At 45.3% G+C, this 24,372-nt stretch overlaps 1 protein-coding gene across 8 annotated transcripts; it reads left to right on the forward strand.

Annotated features, from left to right (window-relative positions):
• The first annotated feature begins 544 nt into the window (after nt 1-544).
• On the forward strand, nt 545-22,664 carry LOC106575872 (zyxin). 8 transcript variants are annotated; one of them, XM_045700353.1, is made up of 10 exons: nt 545-840; nt 12,073-12,359; nt 13,101-13,357; nt 14,163-14,255; nt 15,374-15,934; nt 16,016-16,157; nt 16,931-17,100; nt 17,266-17,444; nt 17,548-17,668; nt 20,055-22,664. In XM_045700353.1, exons 2-10 carry the CDS (start codon nt 12,089-12,091, stop codon nt 20,163-20,165), a joined length of 1,905 nt encoding a protein of 634 aa, XP_045556309.1. In that variant the 5' UTR covers nt 545-840; nt 12,073-12,088; the 3' UTR covers nt 20,166-22,664. The 8 variants fall into 8 exon arrangements, with proteins under 8 accessions (XP_045556309.1, XP_045556272.1, XP_045556304.1 ...); XM_045700316.1 differs by lacking the exon at nt 20,055-22,664 and adding an exon at nt 17,801-18,531 and having other exon boundaries at nt 17,548-17,758; XM_045700348.1 differs by lacking the exon at nt 20,055-22,664 and adding an exon at nt 17,936-18,530 and having other exon boundaries at nt 17,548-17,758.
• Nucleotides 22,665-24,372: the final 1,708 nt, after the last annotated feature.

The following is a 24,372-nucleotide window of genomic DNA, read 5'->3' on the forward strand; positions in this document are numbered from 1 at the left end:
TAGCAGATGTGCAGGATGGGAGGAGTCATCCTCTGTGGTTGTGATATTACTGTAGGTTAGGGTTTGGCTCACATCCTCATGTCAGTAGGAACCGTTAGGGTCAATGAGGTACCATGTCCTTTTTTTGGGTTTTTTCTTCACTCAATCAAACTGAGCAATGTATTACTTTATATTTCATTACACTCCTGTATGTTCAGCGCCATGGAAATAATGGTTATACCTGAACCAAACTGCATGGAAATGCCTTTTACACCTGGACAGGAACAGGGCTTACAGCGAGTGCAACAGCACTATGTGATGTGGCCTTTCTCTTTCCCTTGTGTCCCCCAAACATTTTAGTGTCTGTACCTAATCAAGCCTCTACCTCCATTATCTCTCCCCTCCCTCCCTCCCTCCCTCCCTCCCTCTCTCCCTCTCTCTCGTTCCCTCTCTCTCTGACCTTACAAGGAAAGGCAGGCCGCGTTGATGTCATAGAATGAAGAATGTTGCAGGAATCCAGAGAGTGAGACAGGGAGAAACAGAGAGGAAAGACGGGCTACTGCCTTACAGCAGTTTATGAACATACACAATGAGAAAGAGAGAGAGGTGGTGTTTACATAGTAATATACACATCCTGAGAGAAAGTCCAATGAGAAAGAACTTGTTTGGAAGGATGGTGTCATTCCTTTTCCATGGAGAGGGGGAGGGTCTAACAGCTGTAGGGGAACTGAGAGAGAGGGGTAGAGGAAAGTTAACAAGCACACTTTCTGTGTCGGTTTGGATCTACAGCTAGGGAAAAGGAGAAGGAAGAGAGATACTGTAGGGGAGGGTAATAGTTTGCTCTCCCAACTGCACACATAGGTAAGAACAGATTTTACACTGATTATGAGTTATTAAATATTTTGTAGCCTTATCATTTCGGTCTAAGCAATGCTATAATCAGATTATGTGATTATATAGTTTTGGTGCATTGCAGAGTTTCAACAGTTAAGAAGATGTATGAAAGAACAATAGCAAAGTGCCTGGTACGATTATTACTCATCTACGAGTGCGGGTGTTCCGCTTTTTAGTCCACTGAGCAGTCCTTGTGCAAGGGGCGTATTTACACTTTTACAGTTTTTGATAGATTCCCGCTCGCTCACGACAAAGAAAAATTCGGAAGCTGTAACCGGAAGTACAGTTTAGGAGGAAAAGTTAGCTGGCTGATTAGCCAGACAGAAATCTCACATTCCTTTGAAAATAGATAAGGAAAGGGTGATGGCAACATCCATTTAGGGTACAGATAGACCTGCCGTTGAAGAATAAATAGAAAGGGGCCGGTTGAGGACGATAAACGTGTCATCGAAGTAGAGAGAGGCAAGGAAGTAACGTTAGCCCTCTACAACCTCTGGCTAGCTACCAACTGTAGGGAGGCTGCTAGCCAGCAAAAATATAGGTGAGTGCACAAACTAACTAGCCAGCATGTCTAGATAGATTGCGCTTTTATATGCAGCTATTATATACATTTGCCGTTTTGAAGTTATTTCAACACTGGGTTGTATGCAGGTGAATGCTAGACCAGGGCTATCAATACGGATTGACACACACTGCAATCCTATTGAATCAGGGTTAGATAGACTTTACCTACCTATGACTACATGGATGATTCATTTATGACCGTCGGATATTTTGTACATTGTGTGCTCAGTTGTTCTTAGCTGTCTTGCGCTTAGCAGACATCTACCTACCATAGCTAATCAGAGGCATGCTGAAAGGTGGGTGGGGCGCTAATGCAATACGGTGGATTATGGTGTCCAGCATGGTTATCCATCAAGTTCTTACCAGCTGTTGTTTCATCCAAAATGGGATTCCATTGTTTGACAAGATGGTTGTTCTCACGCAAACCCACTGACTAAAATGTAAAGAGCGAATATAGATCTAAAACGTTGAGTGCTGTGGTAGTTTTCCAGCCCCATAGGACAAGTGCAATTACAGGGAAAATCAGCTCCAACTTTTTTTTTTACCCCAATTTCGTGGTACATTTACATTTTAGTCATTTAGCAGACGCTCTTATCCAGAGCGACCTACAGTAGTGAATGCATACATTTCATATGTTTTTCTCCGTACTGGTCCCCCGTGGGAATCGAACCCACAACCTTGTGGAACGTTCCAACAGGAATCTGTTCCAAAAACTTTGTCAAGTACAAGGTTGCCAACAAATAACTCATACAAAGTAGCATGATCAATTAACCTAGCTGCCGAATAGGCATCAACTCACCACGTAGCTTATTCTTTATGTTTGTCCATAGAGTGAGGACAGACATTTTTCAGAATAAACGTGGTGAGTGAAACTTAATGAAATAGACCACTCCCTACCCGGTATCTTATTCTGCCGCTATACAACTTTGTATGTGTTGTTTGTTGGCAACCTTGTTATTTACAAAGTTTTTGGAACAGATTCCTGTTGGAACGTTCCACAAATTATACCCACCCATAACTTGGCTATATACATGTGCAGGGTACAAGGTAATTGAGGTAGATATGTACATATAACTAGGAATAAATTGACGAGGCAACAGGATAGATAATAAACAGTAGCAGCAGCGTATGTGATGAGTCAAAAAAGGAAGTGCAAGGGTCAGATAGTCCGGGTAGTTATTTGGTTAACTATTTAACAGTCTTCTGGCTTGAGGATAGAAGCTGTTCGGGGTCCTGTTGGTTTCAGATTTGGTGCATCGGTACTGCTTGCCGTACGGTAGTAGAGAGAACAGTCTGACTTGGAGGCTGGAGTCTTTGACAGTTTTTTGGGCCTTCCACTTATTTTTTTCCTAGTTGCACAGAGCTCCTAAATTAAAACATGTTGCATATGTGACCAAATCAGTCGCACTTTAGAGCCCTGAGTGGAATGATGGCACAAACCGACTGGTACCCAGGCTATCCTCATAATACTTAATGCGTAACATGTCCCCAAATCTCGCTTCACTTGTCATTAAACTTGCTTGTTCAGAGTAAAGCAGGCTAGGTCTTACTACGTCTGTGTGCGTGACTGTTGTGGTGGGAGTCTGGGGATTCCATTCACAAGCGTGCCACAGCTATTTGACCTCTATAAGATCACTGTAAGATACAATTGTCATACGTCACCCATTCACTCAGTCAGTATAGCCTAACCTAGTATTACTGCCACGCTGTGAGGGAGATCCAAATCCCCTCTGAAAGGCTAGTGACCTGTAAGATCAGACTCAATTAGGAGCTTTGTCAGTGCATGAGTAACTCTCCCAGACAGTCGCAGACAGACAGGCTTCCCAGCTAGAGCTGGGCGTGTCTGTGCTGAAACTCAGGGACAACGATGGAGCTTTAGCAACTGTAGGGTAGTCACTAGATGGTCATGCTAGAGAGGACAACACTGGCGTCAGAGCTGATGAGCAAGTAAGGAAGTATTTTGTTGTTGATTTAGGGCTAGGGTTATGGTAACCTTAGGTGTTAGGGTTAGGTGTTAGGGTTAGGGTTATGGTAACCTTAGGGGATAGGTGTTAGGGTTATGGTAACCTTAGGGGATAGGGTTAGGGTTAGGGTTATGGTAACCTTAGGGGATAGGGTTAGGTATTAGGGTTATGGTAACCTTAGGGGATAGGATTAGGTATTAGGGTTATGGTAACCTTAGTGGATAGGGTTAGGTGTTAGCGTTATGGTAACCTTAGGGGATAGGGTTAGGTGTTAGGGTTAGGGTTATGGTAACCTTAGGGGATAGGGTTAGGGGTTAGGGTTATGGTAACCTTAGGGGATAGGGTTAGGTGTTAGGGTTATGGTAACCTTAGGGGATAGGGTTAGGGTTATGGTAACCTTAGGGGATAGGGTTAGGGCTAGGTTTATGGTAATGTTAGGTGTTAGGGTTAGGGCTAGGTTTATGGTAACCTTAGGGGTTAGGGTTAGGGTTATGGTAACCTTAGGGGATAGGTGTTAGGGTTAGGGCTAGGTTTATGGTAACCTTAGGGGTTAGGTGTTAGGGTTAGGGCTAGGTTTATGGTAACCTTAGGGGTTAGGTGTTAGGGTTAGGTTTATGGTAACCTTAGGGGTTAGGTGTTAGGGTTAGGGCTAGGTTTATGGTAACCTTAGGGGTTAGGTGTTAGGGTTAGGGCTAGGTTTATGGTAACCTTAGGGGTTAGGTGTTAGGGTTAGGGCTAGGTTTATGGTAACCTTTGGGGTTAGGTGTTAGGGTCCAAGATAGTGGGGGGGATTGATACAGTTACATATCGGGATATTCTTTTTGACGATGTATCGTTTTGACAATATCGCAATTTTATCAAATAATAATTTTTCCTTCATAGCTTGTACTCAATCTTTTTAAATAAGGAGCCAATTTGTTTTCAGCACTTTTATTTCCATGACGGATCAAAACTTGTTTTCTCATGGCTCTCTCTTGTCCTCCTGCAGCAGACGTATGGTGAGCAGTATGTTTGGAACATTGAGTCGCAATAAAATCACAGTATCGCATCGCGATACATATAGAATCGTGAGAATCGCAATACATATAGTATCGTCACCTAATTATTGTGATAATATCGTGAGGTCCCTGGTAATTCCCAGCCCTAGAGCCTTTCAGAATCAAGTGCTTCTGCCTGTTTTATACTCCGCATCTGGATTCCAAAGCGATCGCCCCCAAGCAGCTTGTTGGCTTGTCATTAGTGTTCTTACTGGTCTGGCACAGTCTCTATTGTTGTTTCTCTCAGGTGAACAGCCAGTGATAAAACAACAGTGTACCGTAAGTGTTTAGTGTTATAGTCCCATTCATCCGCATCCAACACAGAACAATGCTTCAATCGATGTCTGGGCCTTGATACCATCTCAAATATCATCTCCTCTACCAAATGAATTGTCTTCTAATCCTCCTTTGTAGACCGACGACCAACCGACCGTGTGGAAATCATAACGTACTCGATAAGCTATGAGCTATTATTTACAGTAGACGGTTTGCACGAGTTTAGCGCTCTCTCCGCACACATGATGTCGCCTCACAGCCAAGCTGTAAAACTAGTTAAGATGATGAAATACAGAGCGTGGTGATGTCATCCAACTGAAATGATAGGAGGGAGCTTTGGGGGGGGGGTGTTGAGGTAGAGAGTGATTTAGGGAGTGAAAGAGGGAGCAGATTGGAGACAGAGGGAAAGGAAAAAGCAGACCATGGTGTTGATGATGTCATTCAACTGAAGTGCCAAACGTTCTCACCATGGGTCTCATCTCTGGATCCAATTTCACAATGGTTTACTTTAGTTAGGCTTAGGGGACTGTCCGGGAGGAGCCTGCAGCTGACCTCACCATATAAAACCATTAGCCAGGTCTACAGCCACATGGAATCTGTGGGGAATGGTTTTTGTGAATGCCTTTACAGTTGGTTGAGTAGTGAATGAAATAATACATCATAAAAAATAACTTGACTTATGTAGGATGATGTTTATAGCGGTATTTGTTTTTTTAATTCCTCAAATAGGGTGGTCTATTTCCAGGGGCACGATGAGGAGCGTTTGCTCCTAGCATGTCTCAGTCCCGTGACTGTCTCATGCATTATCCCCAGAGCTTTCTACAGTAGGCTATCTAATATAATGAGACACTTTTAAATGAGAGCACTAGAACCAATACGCCTAGTTCTCTGCCTCCACTTAGTGTAGAGCGCTGGCTCTCTAGAAAGATAGAAAGCCTTTAGATCAAAGCCTAGTAATATTTCCCTCACAACTGAACAGTCTGCTGGTATCCAATGCACTGACCCTCATTAGCTGAGGTTTCAACAGGGTTCTATTAGCCAAGGAGAGCAGGTTTCTGTCTGACGGAGGATATTACAGGGGAGGTCTGCTCTACTTGATGCAGAGAAGAGCCAACGCTTTGTCAGTGGAGCGTTGGACTCTTACTAGGTTGGACTTTTACAGGCAGTTTCCAAGACCACTTTGTGTGGTCTTGGAAATATAAGACAGCTAGCTAGCCTACAGGCTATAGCAAGCTGGGCTAGGGCGGGCAGCCAGATTGGTTGATGTCCCCTTTGGTCATTTGCCTTTTTAATATTTCATCCTGCTCTTCTCTGCATTATTTAACAGTAAGTCCATTTTGAAAATAGAAAAGTTTTAGCAGTTTGAGGCTTTTTGTTGCTCACTTTGAAGGGGCTTGTGAGTGCAAATATCATATCTTCTCTCTTTGGCTTCCTGTCAGCATTTTAACTGTTAAAGTACGAAGTTATGAGTGAATTGTAGAAAACGCTGTGTTTTACAGAGGATCCTAGCAAACAAAGTTAGCTTACTTATGCTGTTTTTTTCTTCATACTGTGTTGAGGCCTGAGTCAGCATATCAGGAATACTTTCACCCACGGTTAATGTCTTTATCTTGTCAGAACTTGTGTCCAGGCCCCCAAGTCACAGCTACATGCAATGTGGAAACCTCAATTTCAAACTGAAAAACTATTTAAGAAATGTGTGTTAAGGTAACTGTCAAGTGAAAATTTCACTTTTTAACGTTTATATTCTGTTAACTCGTCCTGTACTCGTATTTGCGACCAAAGCGTAAACCTACCTCCAACTTGTATCTCACAGACCCTTTAAAAAAAGGTGCCTGTTATTTACTCCTAGAACATGGTGTCATGTTGGCTGATTGGTTGAGCTTGAGTCATCAGTCTACTTGCCTTAATATTTTGAATGGCCAGTATTCACCATCCAACACAGAAAAGCTGCTTTTTAACATACTTAATACAAATGAAATAACTATTTCACTCATATTATAGGTAATATTTCCTAGAAATCTGGTAACACTGGGAAGGAAGTTACGTTAAGTTTCTTATGAAACTGACATGGTGTAATATTATAGTCAAGCCTGAGTGGTAAATGACTCCCCGCCTAAAGGCTGATTCAGATCATGGAGGAAAGAAACAGTCACCCGCATCACATCGCAGCATGTACTAGGCTAGTTCTGGGCCACTGCTTTTCCTTCCAATACAAACAAGGCCTGAGGAAACCCATGTATATTATCACTATGGCAATGGTTCTTAAATATGTTGTTGCTCTAACAAAAGCATTTCACATTATGGACAAAACCATGTTTCTAGACATAACCCATTAGGCTTACACTGCGTGCATAATTATTAGGCAAGTGAGTATTCTGATCTTATCATTGTTTCTATTCACATTTTCGAACTCCAAACCATATAAAGTTGAATGCTTATTGGATTTAATCATTTTCAGGTGATATGTATTTGTGTAATGAGGGAGGGTGTGGCGAAAGTGAATAACACCTTATATCAAGGTGTGCATAATTATTAGGCAGCCTCATTACCTCAGGTAAAATGGGCCAAAAAAGAGATTTAACTGACACTGAAAAGCCAAAAATGTAAAATGCCTCTCAGACGGATGCGACACTCTTTAAATAGCTGAACTATTGAGGCGTGACCACTGGACAATCAAACGTTTTGTTGCGAATAGTCAACTGGGGCGCAAAAACGCATGGTGAAGAAAAGGCGCAAATTAACTGCAAAAGACTTGAGAAGAATTAAATGTCAAACTACCAGGAACCCATTATCCTCCAGTGCCACCTTATTCCAGAACTAGAACCTACCTGGAGTGTTCAAAAGTACAAGGTGTCAAGTGCTCAGAGACATGGCCAAAGTCAACAAGACTGAAACAAGACCACCACTGAATAAGATTCACAAGTTGAAGCGTCAAGATTGGGCAAAGAAATACCTGAAGACAGATTTTTCAAGGGTTTTATGGACAGATGAAATGAAAGTGACTCTTGATGGACCAACTGGATGGGCCCGTGGCTGGATCAGTAATGGACACAGGGCACCACTTTGAGTCAGGTGCCAGCAAGGTGAAGGAGGGGTACTGGTATGGGCTGCTATCATTGAGGATGAGGTAGTTGGACCTTTTCGGGTTGAAGATGGACTGAAACTCAACTCCCAAACCTACTGCCAGTTTCTGGAAGATTCTTTCGTCAAACAGTGGTACAGGAAGAAGTCCTCAGCATTCTAGAAGGCTATGATCTTTATGCAGGACAATGCTCCATCACATGCATCCAAGTACTCCACTGCTTGGCTAGCGAAGGGCCTCAAAGATGCCTGAATAACGACCTGGCCCCCTTCCTCACCTGACTTAAATCCTATTGAGAACTTGTGGGCCCTTCTCAAACGTGAGATTTACAGTGTGGGAAGACAATATCTCTTTGAACAGCATTTGGGAGGCTGTGGTTGCTGCTTCAGCGAAAATTTATCGTGAACAGATCAAGAAACTGACAGACTCCATGGATGGAAGGCTCATGGCAGTTCTTGAAAATAAGGGTGGCTATATTGGTCACTGAATATTTTTGAAAGGCCAAAAATGTTATATAATTGTCATTTTGTGTTACTTATCTGTTACACTTACTCTAAAAATTGAGAATCAACAAGTGAGTTGAGAGAGATTATTTTTGTAATTTAGTTGCCTAATAATTTTGCACACTAATAGTTGCCTAAATTCAGCACACTTATATATTTCCCTGAGAAAGACAAAAGTCACTTTTCCTTTGTGAAACATTCAGGTTTGAGGTTCAGTAACATTTTGGATTGACTGAGAGCATTGTGTTGGTTCAACAGTAAATGAATCCAGAGGAATACTATTTGCCTAATAATTGTGCACGCAGTGTAATTATTTTCCACATTTTGTTACATTACAGCCTGATTCTAAAATTGATTAAATTGTTTTTTTCCCATCAATCTACAGACAATACCCCATAATGACGAAGCTAAAATAGAGTTTTAGAAATGTTTGCTAATTTATTCAAAATAAAATCTGAAATATCACATTTACATAAGTATTCAGATCCTTTAGTCAGTACTTTGTTGAAGCACCTTTATCAGCAATTACAGCCTTGGGTCTTGGGTATGACGCTACAAGCTTGGCACACCTGTATTTGGGGAGTTTCTCCCATTCTTCTCTGCAGATCCTCTCAAACTCTGTCAGGTTGGATGGGGAGCGTCACCGCACAGCTATTTTCAGGCCTCTCCAGAGATGTTCGATCGGGTTCAAGTCCGGGCTCTGGCTGGGCCACTCAAGAACATTTAGAAACTTGTCCTGAAGCCACTCATGCGTTGTCTTGGCTGTGTGCTTAGGGTCATTGTCCTGTTGGAAGTTGAACCTTCGCCCAGTCTGAGGTCCTGAGCACTCTGGAGCAGGTTTTCATCAAGGATCTCTCTGTACTTTACTCTGTTCATCTTGCCCTCAATCCTGACTAGTCTCCCAGTTCCTGCCTCTGAAATACAGCATGATGCTGCCACCACCATGCTTAACCATAGGGATGGTGCCAGGTTTCCTCCAGACGTGACACTTGGCATTCATGCCAAAGACTTCAATCTTGGTTTTATCAGATGAGAGAATCATGTTTCTCATGGTCTGAGAGTCCTTCAGGTGCCTTTTGGCAAACTCCAACAGGGCTGTCATGTGCCTTTTACTGAGGAGTGGCTTCAATCTGGCCACTCTACCATAAAGACCTGATTGGTGGAGTGCTGCAGAGATGGTTGTCCTTCTGATGGTTCTCCCTCCCTGATCAAGGCCCTTCTCCCCCGATTGCTCAGTTTGGCTGGGCGGCCAGCTCTAGGAAGAGTGTTGGTGGTTCCAAACTTCTTCCATTTAAGGATGATGGAGGCCACTGTGTTCTTGGGGACTTTCAGTGCTGCAGAAATGTTTTGGTACCCTTCCCCTGATCTGTGCCTCGACTCAATCCTGTCTCGGAGCTCTATGGACAATTCCTTCGACCTTATGGCTTGGTTTTTGCTCTGACATGCACTGTCAACTGTGGGCCCTTATATAGACAGGTGTGTGCCTTTCCAAAACATGTCCAATCAATTGAATTTACCACAGGTGGACGCCAATCAAGTTGTAGAAACATCTTAAGGATGATCACTGGAAACAGGATGCACCTGAGCTTAATTTGGAGTCTCATAGCAAACGGTGTGAAAGCTTATTTACATAAGGTATGTGTTTTTTTTTTAAATATATATATTTGCAAAAAACCTTTACCTTTTGTAATTATGGGGTATTGTGTGTGGAATGATGAGGGGGGAAATTGTTTAATACATTTTAGAATAAGGCTGTAACTTAACAAAGTGTGGAAAAGGGGAATTAGTCCGAATGTACTGTATACTCTGTAGGGCACTATAACAGCCTAGTGTTAGGCAGGTACTGAGAAAGAAACCAAGAGAGGTACTGAGAAAGAGGGCCACGTCTGTTTAACCAGGGGTCACCTACAGGGCCACGTCTCTGTTTAACCAGGGGTCACCTACAGGGCCACGTCTCTGTTTAACCAGGGGTCACCTGCAGGGCCACGTCTCTGTTTAACCAGGGGTCACCTGCAGGGCCACGTCTCTGTTTAACCAGGGGTCACCTGCAGGGCCACGTCTCTGTTTAACCAGGGGTCACCTGCAGGGCCACGTCTCTGTTTAACCAGGGGTCACCTGCAGGGCCACGTCTCTGTTTAACCAGGGGTCACCTGCAGGGCCACGTCTCTGTTTAAACAGGGGTCACCTGCAGGGCCACGTCTCTGTTTAACTAGGGGTCACCTGCAGGGCCACGTCTCTGTTTAACCAGGGGTCACCTGCAGGGCCACGTCTCTGTTTAACCAGGGGTCACCTGCAGGGCCACGTCTCTGTTTAACCAGGGGTCACCTGCAGGGCCACGTCTCTGTTTAACCAGGGGTCACCTGCAGGGCCACGTCTCTGTTTAACCAGGGGTCACCTGCAGGGCCACGTCTCTGTTTAACCAGGGGTCACCTGCAGGGCCACGTCTCTGTTTAAACAGGGGTCACCTGCAGGGCCACGTCTCTGTTTAACCAGGGGTCACCTGCAGGGCCACGTCTCTGTTTAACCAGGGGTCACCTGCAGGGCCACGTCTCTGTTTAAACAGGGGTCACCTGCAGGGCCACGTCTCTGTTTAAACAGGGGTCACCTGCAGGGCCACGTCTCTGTTTAACCAGGGGTCACCTGCAGGGCCACGTCTCTGTTTAAACAGGGGTCACCTGCAGGGCCACGTCTCTGTTTAAACAGGGGTCACCTGCAGGGCCACGTCTCTGTTTAAACAGGGGTCACCTGCAGGGCCACGTCTCTGTTTAAACAGGGGTCACCTGCAGGGCCACGTCTCTGTTTAAACAGGGGTCACCTGCAGGGCCACGTCTCTGTTTAAACAGGGGTCACCTACAGGGCCACGTCTCTGTTTAACCAGGGGTCACCTACAGGGCCACGTCTCTGTTTAACCAGGGGTCACCTACAGGGCCAGGTCTCTGTTTAACCAGGGGTCTGAGATAGAGCCGCTGTGGTAACATCAACATTTTTAACCACAAACACGTGAGGTAAATATTTGAGCTAACCCGTTGAATGACCCTCTCCTTGACGTAGCTCACATGAACATGTTATGATGGTTTTACCCGTCTCAGGTCTGACCCGGTCATCCCTATAGTAAACCATGCTGTAGTTCTCAACTGTTTTTATTACAATGAATGGTTTCATACTGAGAGTTGACCTTGAAGCAGCTATAAGTGCTGCTATGGTTACGGTATGCCTCTCTCTATACTGAGCCTAAGGAGTGGCTAGTGTGTATTTACAATCTAGGGCGAGGTACTGTGTAAAGCAGCCAAGATCTTTCAGAGGTGTGTGTGTGTGTGTGTGTGTGTGTGTGTGTGTGTGTGTGTGTGTGTGTGTGTGTGTGTGTGTGTGTGTGTGTGTGTGTGTGTCTGTGGACGCATGCTTTGGAGGTTCTCTCCTGTAGTTAGGCTGCAGGTTTGTTAGATCCTTTGTTGATGTGTCCCCACTAATTCACCAAAGAAAAATATTCCCCTACTGTTTCAAAAGCTCTGTGTGCTCACCTCAGATAAGCTAATGCTCTATGGTTCATTTATATATCAAAGGTTTATTTTAGCTGTTATCCTTTTTACAGCTGGCCTCCAGGTTTGCTAGACCTCCTCTGTAACACAGCCATCTCTTTAACAGTTGGCAGCCTCCCTACAGCTCGTTTGAGTTTATGTTGATTTGGAATGGATTGTGTTTGTCCTCTTCTAAATTGTTGTAATAAACCAATATTGTCATTAACAACAGCTGTTCTCCTCTTCCCTCCTCAGACAGTAAAAAGACAACATGGCTGACTCCAGCGGCAGTAAGCCCTTCATGGTGACTTCCTCCATCAACCTCAAAGTCACCACCCCCTCCTTCTACAACCAGCCAAAGAAGTTTGCCTCGGTCAACCCGCCACGCCCCAAAAGCCAGTCCGACCCGTCGCCTCCCCCGGGCTCAACTCCTCCCCCAGGTCCTTCTCCTCCCCCCAATCTGGTCTCAACACGCGGTGTCGGCACAGCTGTCATTGGTCGAGTTGGAGTGATGCCCCCACCCCCACCATCGCTCTGCGAAGGTGATTGGCCGTTTTTGTTTGTCATTTTGTAAACATTTATCCCATGCATCTAGTTGTCTGGTTCAGTGTGACCCCTAACATCTTCACTTGACCTCTTTCCCTTCACAGTGCAGATGTGAAGTAACTGGATAGGTGTACGAAAAATATGGTGGTAAAGGTTAGGGGAAGTGGCTAGGGGTTGTTTTAGGACCGAAATTATCTCGCAACAGAAGCATCAAGCATGTTTGTTTCTGCTAAAACTAGGATGTTGGGTCCCAGAGTTTGACCTGGTGTTAGCAACCCAACAGATTGGTAGACTGCTACATGGCCCTTATCCTGTTAATGAAACTCACCCTTCCTGTTTCTCACACACACTAATCACTGCATTTAAAGGGATACTGCGAGATTCTGGCAATTAAGCTGTTTTTCTACTTAGCCCTTGAAGTCTATTTTCTTGACAGTATCATTTTACTGTCTCTGTGTGTAGAAACTGTATTGTCATGTAGTTCCCATGAATGTCTGGGTGGGTACAGTGAATAGATGACAGGTTGTGAATGAATGTCTGGGTGGGTACAGTGAATAGATGACAGGTTGTGAATGAATATCTGGGTGGGTGCAGTGAATAGATGACAGGTTGTGAATGAATATCTGGGTGGGTACAGTGAATAGATGACAGGTTTTGAATGAATTATAGAACGTTTAGAAACCATTGGATTGCTGTGCCTTTTGATTTAACCAATCACCCCTCCCCGTTTCTATTAGACTTCCCGCCCCCTCCTCCTCCGTTGGACGATGAGCTGCCAGCCCCTCCCCCCAACTGTGCAACCACACCCCCAGCCTCTGATGCCCCTCCCCCTGCCTTCCCTCCCCCTCCCGCGGTGGATGACCTGCCCCTCCCCCCCGCCCCGCCTGAGGAGAATCCCTGTCTCCCCCGTTCCCCGTCTCCCCCACCTCCACCACCCCCTCCCCCTCTCCCAGTCTCTGGTCCCAGCAGTGTCCCCAGTGGGGAGAACTCTCAGGTGAGTCTGGAATGCGTTCTGTATTATCATAAGAATGGAATGTTTTCTGTATTATAAACTGGGTGGTTCGAGCCCTGAATGCTGATTGGCTAACAGCTGTGGTATATGAGACCGTATACCACGGGTTTGACAAAACATGTATTTTTACTGCTCTAATTACGTTGGTAACCAGTTTATAATAGCAATAAGGCACCTTGGGGGTTTGTGATATATGGCCAATATACCACGGCTAAGGTCTGTCCAGGCATTCCGCGTTGCGTCGTGCCCAAGAACAGCCCTTAGCGTTGGTATATTGGCAATATACCACACCCCCTCGTGCCTTATTGCTTAAATATAGAACTTTCCATAAGGTCCCAAAGCACTTGTCATTGTATTGGTGTAGTTGTGTTGGATGACGGCCAGAACTCTCATCCACACATCTACTACCATGGTGGATGTCCCCAGTAAGCTGATGTGTTGGATGACGGCCAGAACTCTCATCCACACATCTACTACCATGGTGGATGTCCCCAGTAAGCTGATGTGTTGGATGACGGCCAGAACTCTCATCCACACATCTACTACCATGGTGGATGTCCCCAGTAAGCTGATGTGGAAGTCTATTGCCTAACGTGATGTGAGTGCTTAAGTTCTGATCCATGCAAATCAGTTACATTCTGTCCTATCAGTACACTTCTGTGCACATTCCCCATTGACACAAGTGTATCATTTAGGTGGCAGTTGGAGTTTGCTACATATTTCAAGTCAAGATTCAAACCATCATCCTCTCTCTCTCTCCCTCCCCCCTTCTTTCTCACTCCCACAGCATCTGGCAAAGCAGACTAGTTTTGACAAACAGCTGGACTCTCTGACTGACCTGCTGTCTGAGATGGAGACCAGAGGACCCTTCAACCCCAAGGTACAGAGAAGGACAAGGGGGAGGAGGGAAAGTATTTCATATACTGTAGAGCGTCGTGTACTGTAGAGCGTCGTGTACTGTAGAGCGTCGTGTACTGTAGAGCGTCGTATACTGTAGAGCTTCATAGAAGCACACAACGTCAGTAAACCAACAGGGAAACTGACTGTAACAAAAGACTGCAGTCGACACAGCATGATACACAGAGAGAGAGTAGGAAAGACTTGGGACTGAGAAGATGGAGGGAAATAAAGATGAGATGTGGAGGGGAATAAATGGAGGAGTAGGGAGGGGGGGGGGGGAGACCAGAGGAAAAAAGAGAGGAGATGTTGACTCATAGAAGTTTGAATAAAGGGGCCTCCAAGGTAGCGAGTGAGCAGGTCAGGAGAAACCGTTTGGCCAGATGCCAGGCTGTTTTGTGTCTGTTCAGGTTGATGGCTCTGAGATGAGTAAGCTGTTAGTAACTGCACACAGACAGACAATGAGAGAGTGATGTACAAAAACAGAGGAAGTGAGTGATGCAGAGAAACTCACACTGAATGATGTATATAAAGAAAGATAGAGATGCAAACAGAAAGAGAGGCCAAGGACCGTGTGTGTGTGGGGCCAAGCCAGCGGGGAAACAGCCATAAATGGAGAGTGTTTTATCCTCCTGGGAGGAACTGGATCAGAACAGAGAAATGTTGGCACAAGCTCTTGATAAAAATGTCAGAGACAGATTACTACTGATGAGCTCAAGTTCCCCTGTATGACTCAGAGCCTGTGCTTTGTGGAAGTTGAACATTTGATACGATAGAAAATCACTACCTGCAACCTTTTAAAATGTTTGAATTCTGTACTTGAATGATACTATTAGCCGTTTTCACCGTTCCTACAACCACAGCGGGATTGTTAAGTAGGGTGGATTGTTTAGAATGTTTCAAATAGTACTGTATAGAACATTGTATTTTCAACTGGAAAACTTCCAAAATAGCTGGAGGGGCTCGGTTCCTAATGTTTTTAGTCTAAAAGTAGGTTTGAGGCCATACAACAGCTTGTTGTTGTGTGTTGTCTCATAGTTCTCTTCAATTCTTCAGTACATATAGCCTGTAATGTTTTCTTGTCTGATCTTGTCTCACCAGTTGCCCAGTCAGTACTCAGCTCCTCCTCCTCCTGCCCCCAAGCCTGCAGGTCCTCCCCCCACTGCTCCCAAGCCCAACCTCTCCTTCCTCCCCCCTCCAGAGATGGGAGACAAGCCCCCTCCCGCTCCCTGGGCCGAGGAGCTCAAACTCCGAACGACACACCGACAAGCCAATAACGCTACATCCGCCCCAGCTCCTGCCCCACAGCCAGTTGCTAAGGCCCCAGTCGTGGCTCCTAAGGCTTTTGGGGGCATGAAAACGGGGACGTCCGTGCCCCCTGTGGGGCTGAAGAACCAGAACCACGCCCCGGCTCCATTTGGTGTTGCTCCTAAACCTTCCCCTGCAGCCAGCTCCTTCCCTCCTCCTCCTGCCGCTCCTCCCGCCCCTCCAGCCAACAAAGTGGCTCCCCCAGCCTTCAATCACTCAAAGCCGTCTTCCATTGACTCTCAGATGACTGTGAGCCCGCCCCCTCCTGCTCCCGTGCCCCCTCCTCAGCCCAAAGCGATGACATCACCACCTTCTTCTTACAGCCAGCCAATGAAATCCCCCCCTTCATCAAAGGTATGTTAGGAGACCCTTTGGGGTGTGTGTGTGTGTGTTTAGTACTCCCCCTGTTAAATGTGTGTGTTTTCTGTCCCCCAGCCCTCGCCCCCTGGGCCTGTCTCTGTCCCAGGTGGAGGTGTTCCTCTCTCCATGAGGGAGGTGGAGGAGCTGGAGAGAATGACCAATGCATTCATCAAAGACATGGACACACACGCTCCCGTCATCACCTCAGCACCTACAGGTACACACACACCCTCCGTTCATCACCTCAGCACCTACAGGTACACACACACCCTCCGTTCATCACCTCAGCACCTACAGGTTCACACACACCCTCCGTTCATCACCTCAGCACCTACAGGTTCACACACACCCTCCGTTCATCACCTCAGCACCTACAGGTACACACACACCCTCCGTTCATCACCTCAGCACCTACAGGTACACACACACCCTCCGTTCATCACCTCAGCACCTACAGGTACACACACACCCTCCGTTCAGCACCTACACTAGTTCATTGTTTCATACTGCCTGACAACACTATCTCAGTATGCTATTGGTTCTGATTGACTGGACTGTGGTGCTGATTGACTGGGCTGTGGTGCTGATTGACTGGGCTGTAGTTCTAGTAGACTGGGCTGTAGTTCTAGTAGACTGGGCTGTAGTTCTATTAGACTGGGCTGTAGTTCTATTAGACTGGGCTGTAGTTCTATTAGACTGGGCTGTAGTTCTAGTAGACTGGGCTGTAGTTCTAGTAGACTGGGCTGGGGTGTTGATTGGCCTTTCATCAAAATGATTGATCAGTGTAATTAGGCAGTAAGGAGCCTTCTCCCTCCTCTCTCTCATTGGTGCTAGACCAGTGTGTCTGTGGTAATGACTTAATGACTGTGTGGAATAAGACTGACTGGGCTCTGCCTCTGTCAGCGTCAACCAACTATTTCCCCTCTCTCCCTTTCTATCTCCCTCCCTCTCTCTCCACTCCCTCTCTCTCTCTCCTCATCTCTCTCTCAGAGGTATGTGGGAAGTGTGGTGAGGCTCTGTCTCGTTCCCAGCCTGCAGTGAGAGCTATGAACAAACTCTTCCACTCTGACTGTTTCTGCTGTATGAGCTGCCATCGCCCCCTGCAGGGCATGCAGTTCTACGACAAGGATGGGACGCCACAGTGTGAGGACTGCTACACTGTGAGTACACACACACACACACACACACACACACACACACACACACACACACACACACAGCAATTGCATGCACAAAAAGCTTACAGTAATTCATTCACTCTCACACACAAAGACATGTAACTTGTTTGCTCTCTCTCCCACCCTCCTGTCTGTGTGTCTCTACAGAGTTCTCTGGCGGTGTGTTCTCGGTGCGGGGAGCGTATTACAGACCGTGTGTTGAAGGCGGTGGGCCAGTGTTTCCATGCCCACTGTTTCCGCTGCTGCACCTGCGCCTGCAGCCTGGAGGGGGCGCCCTTCATCACCGATGACGACAACAACCCATACTGTGTCCCAGACTACCACAGGTACGGCCTCTCATCTCCTTGTCTTTCTCTCTGTCTCTCTCAGGTATTGTGTGTGTGTGTGTGTGGTACAGGGCTAATGTCCTCTCTGTCCCCCTGCCTGTAGGCGTTTCTCTCCCCTGTGTGTGAGCTGTAATGAGCCCATAGTTCCTGACGCTGGCAGTCAAGAGACCGTCAGAGTCGTGGCCCTCGACAAGAACTTCCACCTCAAGTGCTACCGCTGTGAGGTAAGGACAACAGACCTGCTACATCTAAAGTACTACCGCTGTGAGGTAAGGACAACAGACCTGCTACATCTAAAGTACTACCGCTGTGAGGTAAGGACAGACCCGCTACATCTAAAGTACTACCGCTGTGAGGTAAGGACAACAGACCTGCTACATCTAAAGTACTACCGCTGTGAGGTAAGGACAACAGACCTGCTACATCTAAAGTACTACCGCTGTGAGGTAAGGACAACAGACCTGCTACATCTAAAGTACTACCGCTGTGAGGTAAGGACAACAGACATGCTACATCTAAAGTACTACCGCTGTGAGGTAAGGACAACAGACCTGCTACATCTAAAGTACTACCGCTGTGAGGTAAGGACAACAGACCTGCTACATCTAAAGTACTACCGCTGTGAGGTAAGGACAACAGACCTGCTACATCTAAAGTACTACCGCTGTGAGGTAAGGACAACAGACATGCTACATCTAAAGTACTACCGCTGTGAGGTAAGGACAACAGACCTGCTACATCTAAAGTACTACCGCTGTGAGGTAAGGACAACAGACATGCTACATCTAAAGTACTACCGCTGTGAGGTAAGGACAACAGACCTGCTACATCTAAAGTACTACCGCTGTGAGGTAAGGACAACAGACATGCTACATCTAAAGTGCTATAAACGCATACAGTGGCTTGCGAAAGTATTCACCCCCTTGGCATTTTTCCTATTTTGTTGCCTTACCTGGAATTAAAGTTGTATCATTTGATTCACACAACATGCCTACCACTTTGAAGATGCAAGAAATAAGACAGGAAAACTGAAATTGGGTGTGCATAACTATTCACCCCCCCAAAGTCAATACTTTGTAGAGCCACCTTTTGCAGCAATTACAGCTGCAAGTCTCTTGGGGTATGTCTCTATAAGCTTGGCACATCTAGCCACTGGGATTTTTTTCCCATTCTTCCAAGGCAAAACTGCTCCAGCTCCTTCAAGTTGGATGGGTTCCGCTGGTGTACAGCAATCTTTAAGTCATACCACATATTTCCAATTGGATTGAGCTCTGGGCTTTGACTAGACCGTTCCAAGACATTTAAATGTTTCCCCATGAACATCTTGTGTTGCTTTAGCAGTATGCTTAGGATCATTGTCCTGCTGGACGGTGAACCTCCGTCCCAGTCTCAAATCTCTGAAAGACTGAAACAGGTTTCCCTCAAGAATTTCCCTGTATTTAGTGCCATCCATCATTCCTTCAATTCTGACCAGTTTCCCAGTCCCTGCCGATGAAAAACATCCCCACAGCATGATGGCGTTCTCGGGGTGATGAGCGTTCTCGGGGTGATGAGCGTTCTCGGGGTGATGAGAGTTGTTGGGTTTGCTCCAGACATAGCGTTTATCTTGATGGCCAAAAAGCTCAATTTTAGTCTCATCTGACCAGAGTACCTTCTTCCATATATTTGGGGAGTCTCCCAAATGCTTTTTGGCAAACACTTTAAGCAATGGCTTTTTTCTGGCCACTCTTCTGTAAAGCCCAGCTCTGTGGAGTGTACGGCATAAAGTGGTCCTATGGACAGATACTCCCATCTCCGCTGTGGAGCTTTGCAGCTCCTTCAGGGTTATCTTTGGTCTCTTTGTTGCCTCTCTGTTTAATGCCCTCCTTGCCTGGTCCGTGAGTTTTGGTGGGCGGCCCTCACTTGGCAGGTTTGTTGTGGTGCCATATTCTTTCCATTTTTTTAATAATGGATTTAATGGTGCTCTGTGGGATGTTCAAAGTTTCTGATATTTTTTTATAGCCCAAACCTGATCTGTATTTCTCCACAACTTTGTCCCTGACCTGTTTGGAGAGCTCCTTGGTCTTCATAGTGCTGCTTGCTTGGTGGTGCCCCTTGCTTACTGGTGTTGCAGACTCTGGGGCCTTTCAGAACAGGTGTGTGTGTGTGTGTGTATATCTATCGATCATGTGACTGATCATGTGACACTTGGATTGCACAAAGGTGGACTTTATTTAACTAATTATGTGACTTCTGAAGGTAATTGGTTGCACCAGATCTTATTTAGGGGCTTCATAGCGAAGGGGGTGAATGCATGCACATGCACCACTTTTCAGTTTTTTACTTTATAGTATTTTTTGAAACGAGTAATTTTTCTGGGGACTATTTTGTGTATGTCCATTACATGAAATCCAAATAAAAATCTATTTAAATTACAGGTTGTAATGCAACAAAATAGGAAAAAACGCCACGGGGGATGAATACTTTTGCAAGGCACTGTAAAGAAAGTGCCAGATGTATGAGGAGATGGTTAAATATCTTAACAGTTTGAATGGTGTCCCCGAGTGTTTTGGATGTAAATGTTTTCCAGTGACCTTCTGCACATCCTGAAGTCTCTCTTCCTGGTTGCAGGATTGTTCCCGTCCCCTCTCCATAGAGGCGGACGCAGACGGCTGCTACCCATTGGACGGCAGGATCCTGTGCATGAAGTGCCACACCCAGCGGGCCAAGGCTATGCAGTGATTGGTGGACACATCTGTTATTCAAGTCAAACTTTGAACCAAATCCAAGACACAGGATCCATTCAGCTTCCACCATTCTATCTTTGCAACAGGGCTTTACTTGTGTGTGTGTGTGTGTGTGTGTGTGTGTGTGTGTGTGTGTGTGTGTGTGTGTGAGTTCATGAGTGAAAGCGAGTATGTTTGCATGCATATGTGTCATTATGTCTCTCTCCTCTTTCTGCTTATTCTCCCTCTCAGTCCAGAGGTAATGTACTGCACTGAGAAACTCCATTCGTCCTCCCCTTCTCCTCTTGTGTTAATACCAGTGTTATCAAGGCCATTTTTTGTTTACGCTAAAATTCCCAGCATGACTTGCACACGTATAGCTTAGTCATGGGCTGTGTCCCAACAGTCAAAGATGGTTTCCTCTCCTCTTCTCTCTCCACTGATAGGAAAACATGTTGAGAATGTTTCAGCCATACAACTTTGATTTGTCTTTCACTTTTTAGTGGTACGGAAGGAAAAGAGTGGAAGTATTTCTGAGTATTTGAGACATATTAACAGTAAGGTGAAGTTGCCCCTAAATGCTGATCTTGGGTCAGTTTTTCAATCCCCCCTTACTGATTATGGTTAGATCTTAGATCTGTGCCTACTGTCAACTTTTCCCAGGAGTTTAGTGTAACCCCCTGACCCCAGTGCATGAGGAGTTGAACAAAAGTTTAAGGTGGACTAATTCATGTTCCTCCTGCACCTCCCATAGGGCTGAGCTCTGGTGGGCTGGTGGCACCTGAAGCACTTTGGGAGTTGTAGTGCCTGCAAACATACAAGTTACTTAATCTGCCTTTAGCGAGTGCTTTCTAGAGAACTACATATCCCATCAGACATGATGTAGCAGAGCAGTGTGCTGTGGGAAATGTAGTTCCTTCAGGGCTAAAAACTGAGCGCAATTAAACAAACAAAAATATGTGAATGTCGCTCTCGTTTGTTTTTGTGTGCGTTTGTTGCTTTATAGGCATGCATAGCTACAGATCACTGTCAGTTACTCTCACCAGTTTATCAAACACAGAATGAGGGTACAATACGATCAAAATGACCATTTTATTTCTTTGTCAAAACAATAGAAGATTTAAGATCATGATTAGAGACACTACCAAGAACAAAGGTCAAAAGTTTGCCAAGCACAGATTCCATTCCTATGATCTCCTCATGTTAAATAATTAGAGTGCTGTAGTTTAAAGAGGACCACATGGCATAGAACAGACTCTACGCTCCAGGCAGAAGTTGCTCTTAACTGCTAGGATCAGATTACCCTGCCCCATCCCTAATCATAATTCAAAGGGGATGGAGGGAAAAAATCAGATCCTGCAACAGTAGTTAGGGGCAACTTCCAGGACCTACAGTACAGTATAATCCTATCATCCTCAATGAAGCGCTCTTGAACGCATACTTATCTAGTGTGCAGGTGAGTTAAGATATCTAATGAGTAACATAGGTATAGAGATATTACCTCTCATTCATTTAATTCACCTAAAGGTAAACATGGATTTTTGCACTATACACCTGCATTTACAAATGCTTAGTATTTTTGGGCATTTGCAGCTCTCCGAATAACATAATAGAACTGATTCTGAATCAGGGTTTTAAGTATTATAAACATGCAGCAGATCAAATGGCCAGTCTGTTTTCCAGTAGAGTATAGTAGGTCATTGACTGTAGCAGCAGCATGTAGATCAAACCAATACAGTTCAAGGTGTTGGTAACACGTTTCAAATCCAGCGGTCACTCAAATGCATCACACTTTTTAAATTCACTGCCTTTTGTTTTTGTGGAATTCACTTCAGTTTTTAATCATATTTTGTGTGTGCTTTACACAGTATATTGTTCCTCTTCCTTTCTCATAATACTCCAATGAATACCACTGTTTCCATTATTCCGCTTAGTGTTCATTTATGTCTTGATATCAGTTATATTTACTCTGCTTGTAATCTTACCATACTGTATTTCATTGATAAGTACTTTTATTTTCTGTGATTTTTCTGTGAAACTTGGTGAGTTGCCATTTCCACCCTAGTATTCCTATCCTGTTCAGACTGGTTTGGCACCGAACACCCATCCTTCCACATTCCTCAGTCTGGCATAGCAACATAACCCTAATGACCAAACTAACATCCTAAACCATATGGCCAAATACGACTCAATATGCATGTTATCTGGGTCGTCGGTATCATCTTTAGTATTCTCAGTTGTTTTTTATTTGCACACATGATTCCACCTTTGTGACCATGCCTTTGTCATCACTGTCAGACCATTGGTGTGTGGTGATGCCTTCAAAAACACCACTTTGCTCATTTATTTAATGATGATTGCCTTGTTCTTTTCATATAGTTTTTATAAATTCCTCTTATGTTTGTGAATGTGTGTATGTTTACGGTTCCAAACATGCCAACATTAATTACCAGTACATGCCATTCTTTTTCTTCTTTAATTTTACTGTACTCAAAATAAAACTGCTAATTGCCTATGTCCTGTGTGGTTTTATTGTGCCTGTTTGGCATTTACAATAACTAAAGGTCTTTATCCCTGGAAGTTATTGTTCAGTATTGTCCTCATTCTCTCACATCAAATACAGTATTTCTCTCTCTCTCAAATCAAATGTTATTTGTCACATGCGCCGAATACAACAGGTGTAGACCTTACAGTGAAATGCTTATTTACAAGCCCTTAACCAAGAATGCAGTTAAGAAAATACCTGCAAAAAATGTAAACAAATTTTAAGAAAAAAGTAAGATAACAAATAATTAAGAGCAGCAGTAAATAACAATAGGGGGCTATATACAGGGGGTACCGGTATAGAGTCAATGTGTCAATGTGCGGGGGCACCGGTGTCGAGGTAATTGAGATAATTATGTACATGCAGTTAGGGTTGTTAAAGTGGCTATGCATAGATAATAACAGTAGTAGCAGCGTGGGGGGTGCAAAGTAGAAGCTGTTTAGAAGCCTCTTGGACCTAGACTTGGCGCTCCGGTACTGCTTGCCTTGTGGTAGCAAAGAGAACAGTCTATGACTATGGGGTGTCTGGAGTCTTTGACGATTTTTAGGGCCTTCATCTGACACCGCCTGGTATAGAGGTCCTGGATGGCAGGAAGCTTGGCCCCGGTGATGTACTGGGCCGTATGCACTACCCTCTGTAGTGCCTTGCGGTCGGAGGCCGAGCAGTTGCCATACCAGGCAGTGATGCTCTCGATGGTGCAGCTGTAAAATCTTTTGAGGATCTGACCCATGCCAAATATTTTCAGTCTTCTGAGGGGGAATAGGTTATGTCGTGCCCTCTTTATGACTGTCTTGGTGGGCTTGGACCATGTTAGTTTGTTGTTGTGGACACCAACAGCCCCGTCCACTACAGTCCCGTCGATGAGAATGGGGGCGTGCTCGATCCTCTATTTCCTGTAGTCCACAATCATCTCCTTTGTCTTGATCACATTGAGGGAGAGGTTGTTGTTCTTGCACCACATGGTCAGGCCTTTGACCTCCTCCCTATAGGCTGTCTCATCGTTGTCAGTGATCAGGCCTGCCACTGTTGTGTCATCAGCAAACTTAATGATGGTGCTGGAGTCGGGCCTGGCCATGCAGTCATGAGTGAACAGGAAATACAGGAGGGGACTGAGCACGCACCCCTGAGGGGCCCCCATGTTGATGATCAGTGTGGCGGATGTGTTGTTACCTACCATTACCACCTGGGGGCAGCCCGTCAGGAAGTCTATGATCCAGTTGCAGAGAGGTGTTTAGTCCCAGGGTCCTTAGCTTAGTGATGAGTTTTGAGGGCACTATGGTGTTGAACGCTGAGCTGTAGTCAGTGAATAGCATTCTCATGTAGGTGTTCCTTTTGTCCAGGTGGGAAAGGGCAGTGTGGAGTGCAGTAGAGATTGCATCATCTGTGGATCTGTTGGTGCGGTATGCAAATTGGAGTGGGTCTAGGGTTTCTGGGATAGCGGTGTTGATGTGAGCCATTACCAGCCTTCCAAAGCATTTCATGGCTACAGAGTGCTCAGGGTCGGTAGTCATTTAGGCAGGTTACCTTAGTGTTCTTGGGCACAGGGACTATGGTGGTCTGCTTGAAACATGTTGGTATTACAGACTCTGACAGGGAGAGGTTGAAAATGACAGTGAAGATTTTTGCCAGTTGGTCAGCGCATGCTCGGAGTACACGTCCTGGTAATCCGTCTGGCCCA

The sequence above is a fragment of the Salmo salar genome, chromosome ssa02, assembly GCF_905237065.1.
Source record: "Salmo salar chromosome ssa02, Ssal_v3.1, whole genome shotgun sequence".
Classification (NCBI taxonomy): Eukaryota; Metazoa; Chordata; class Actinopteri; order Salmoniformes; family Salmonidae; genus Salmo; species Salmo salar.

Coding starts and splice junctions, on each gene's coding strand:
- LOC106575872 (XM_045700316.1), top strand. CDS start 12,089: ATGGCTGACTCCAGCGGCAGTAAGCCCTTCATGGTGACTTCCTCCATC. Junction 14,256..15,373: donor GAGGACCCTTCAACCCCAAG/GTACAGAGAAGG, acceptor TTGTCTCACCAG/TTGCCCAGTCAGTACTCAGC. Junction 17,445..17,547: donor TGTGTCCCAGACTACCACAG/GTACGGCCTCTC, acceptor CCCTGCCTGTAG/GCGTTTCTCTCCCCTGTGTG.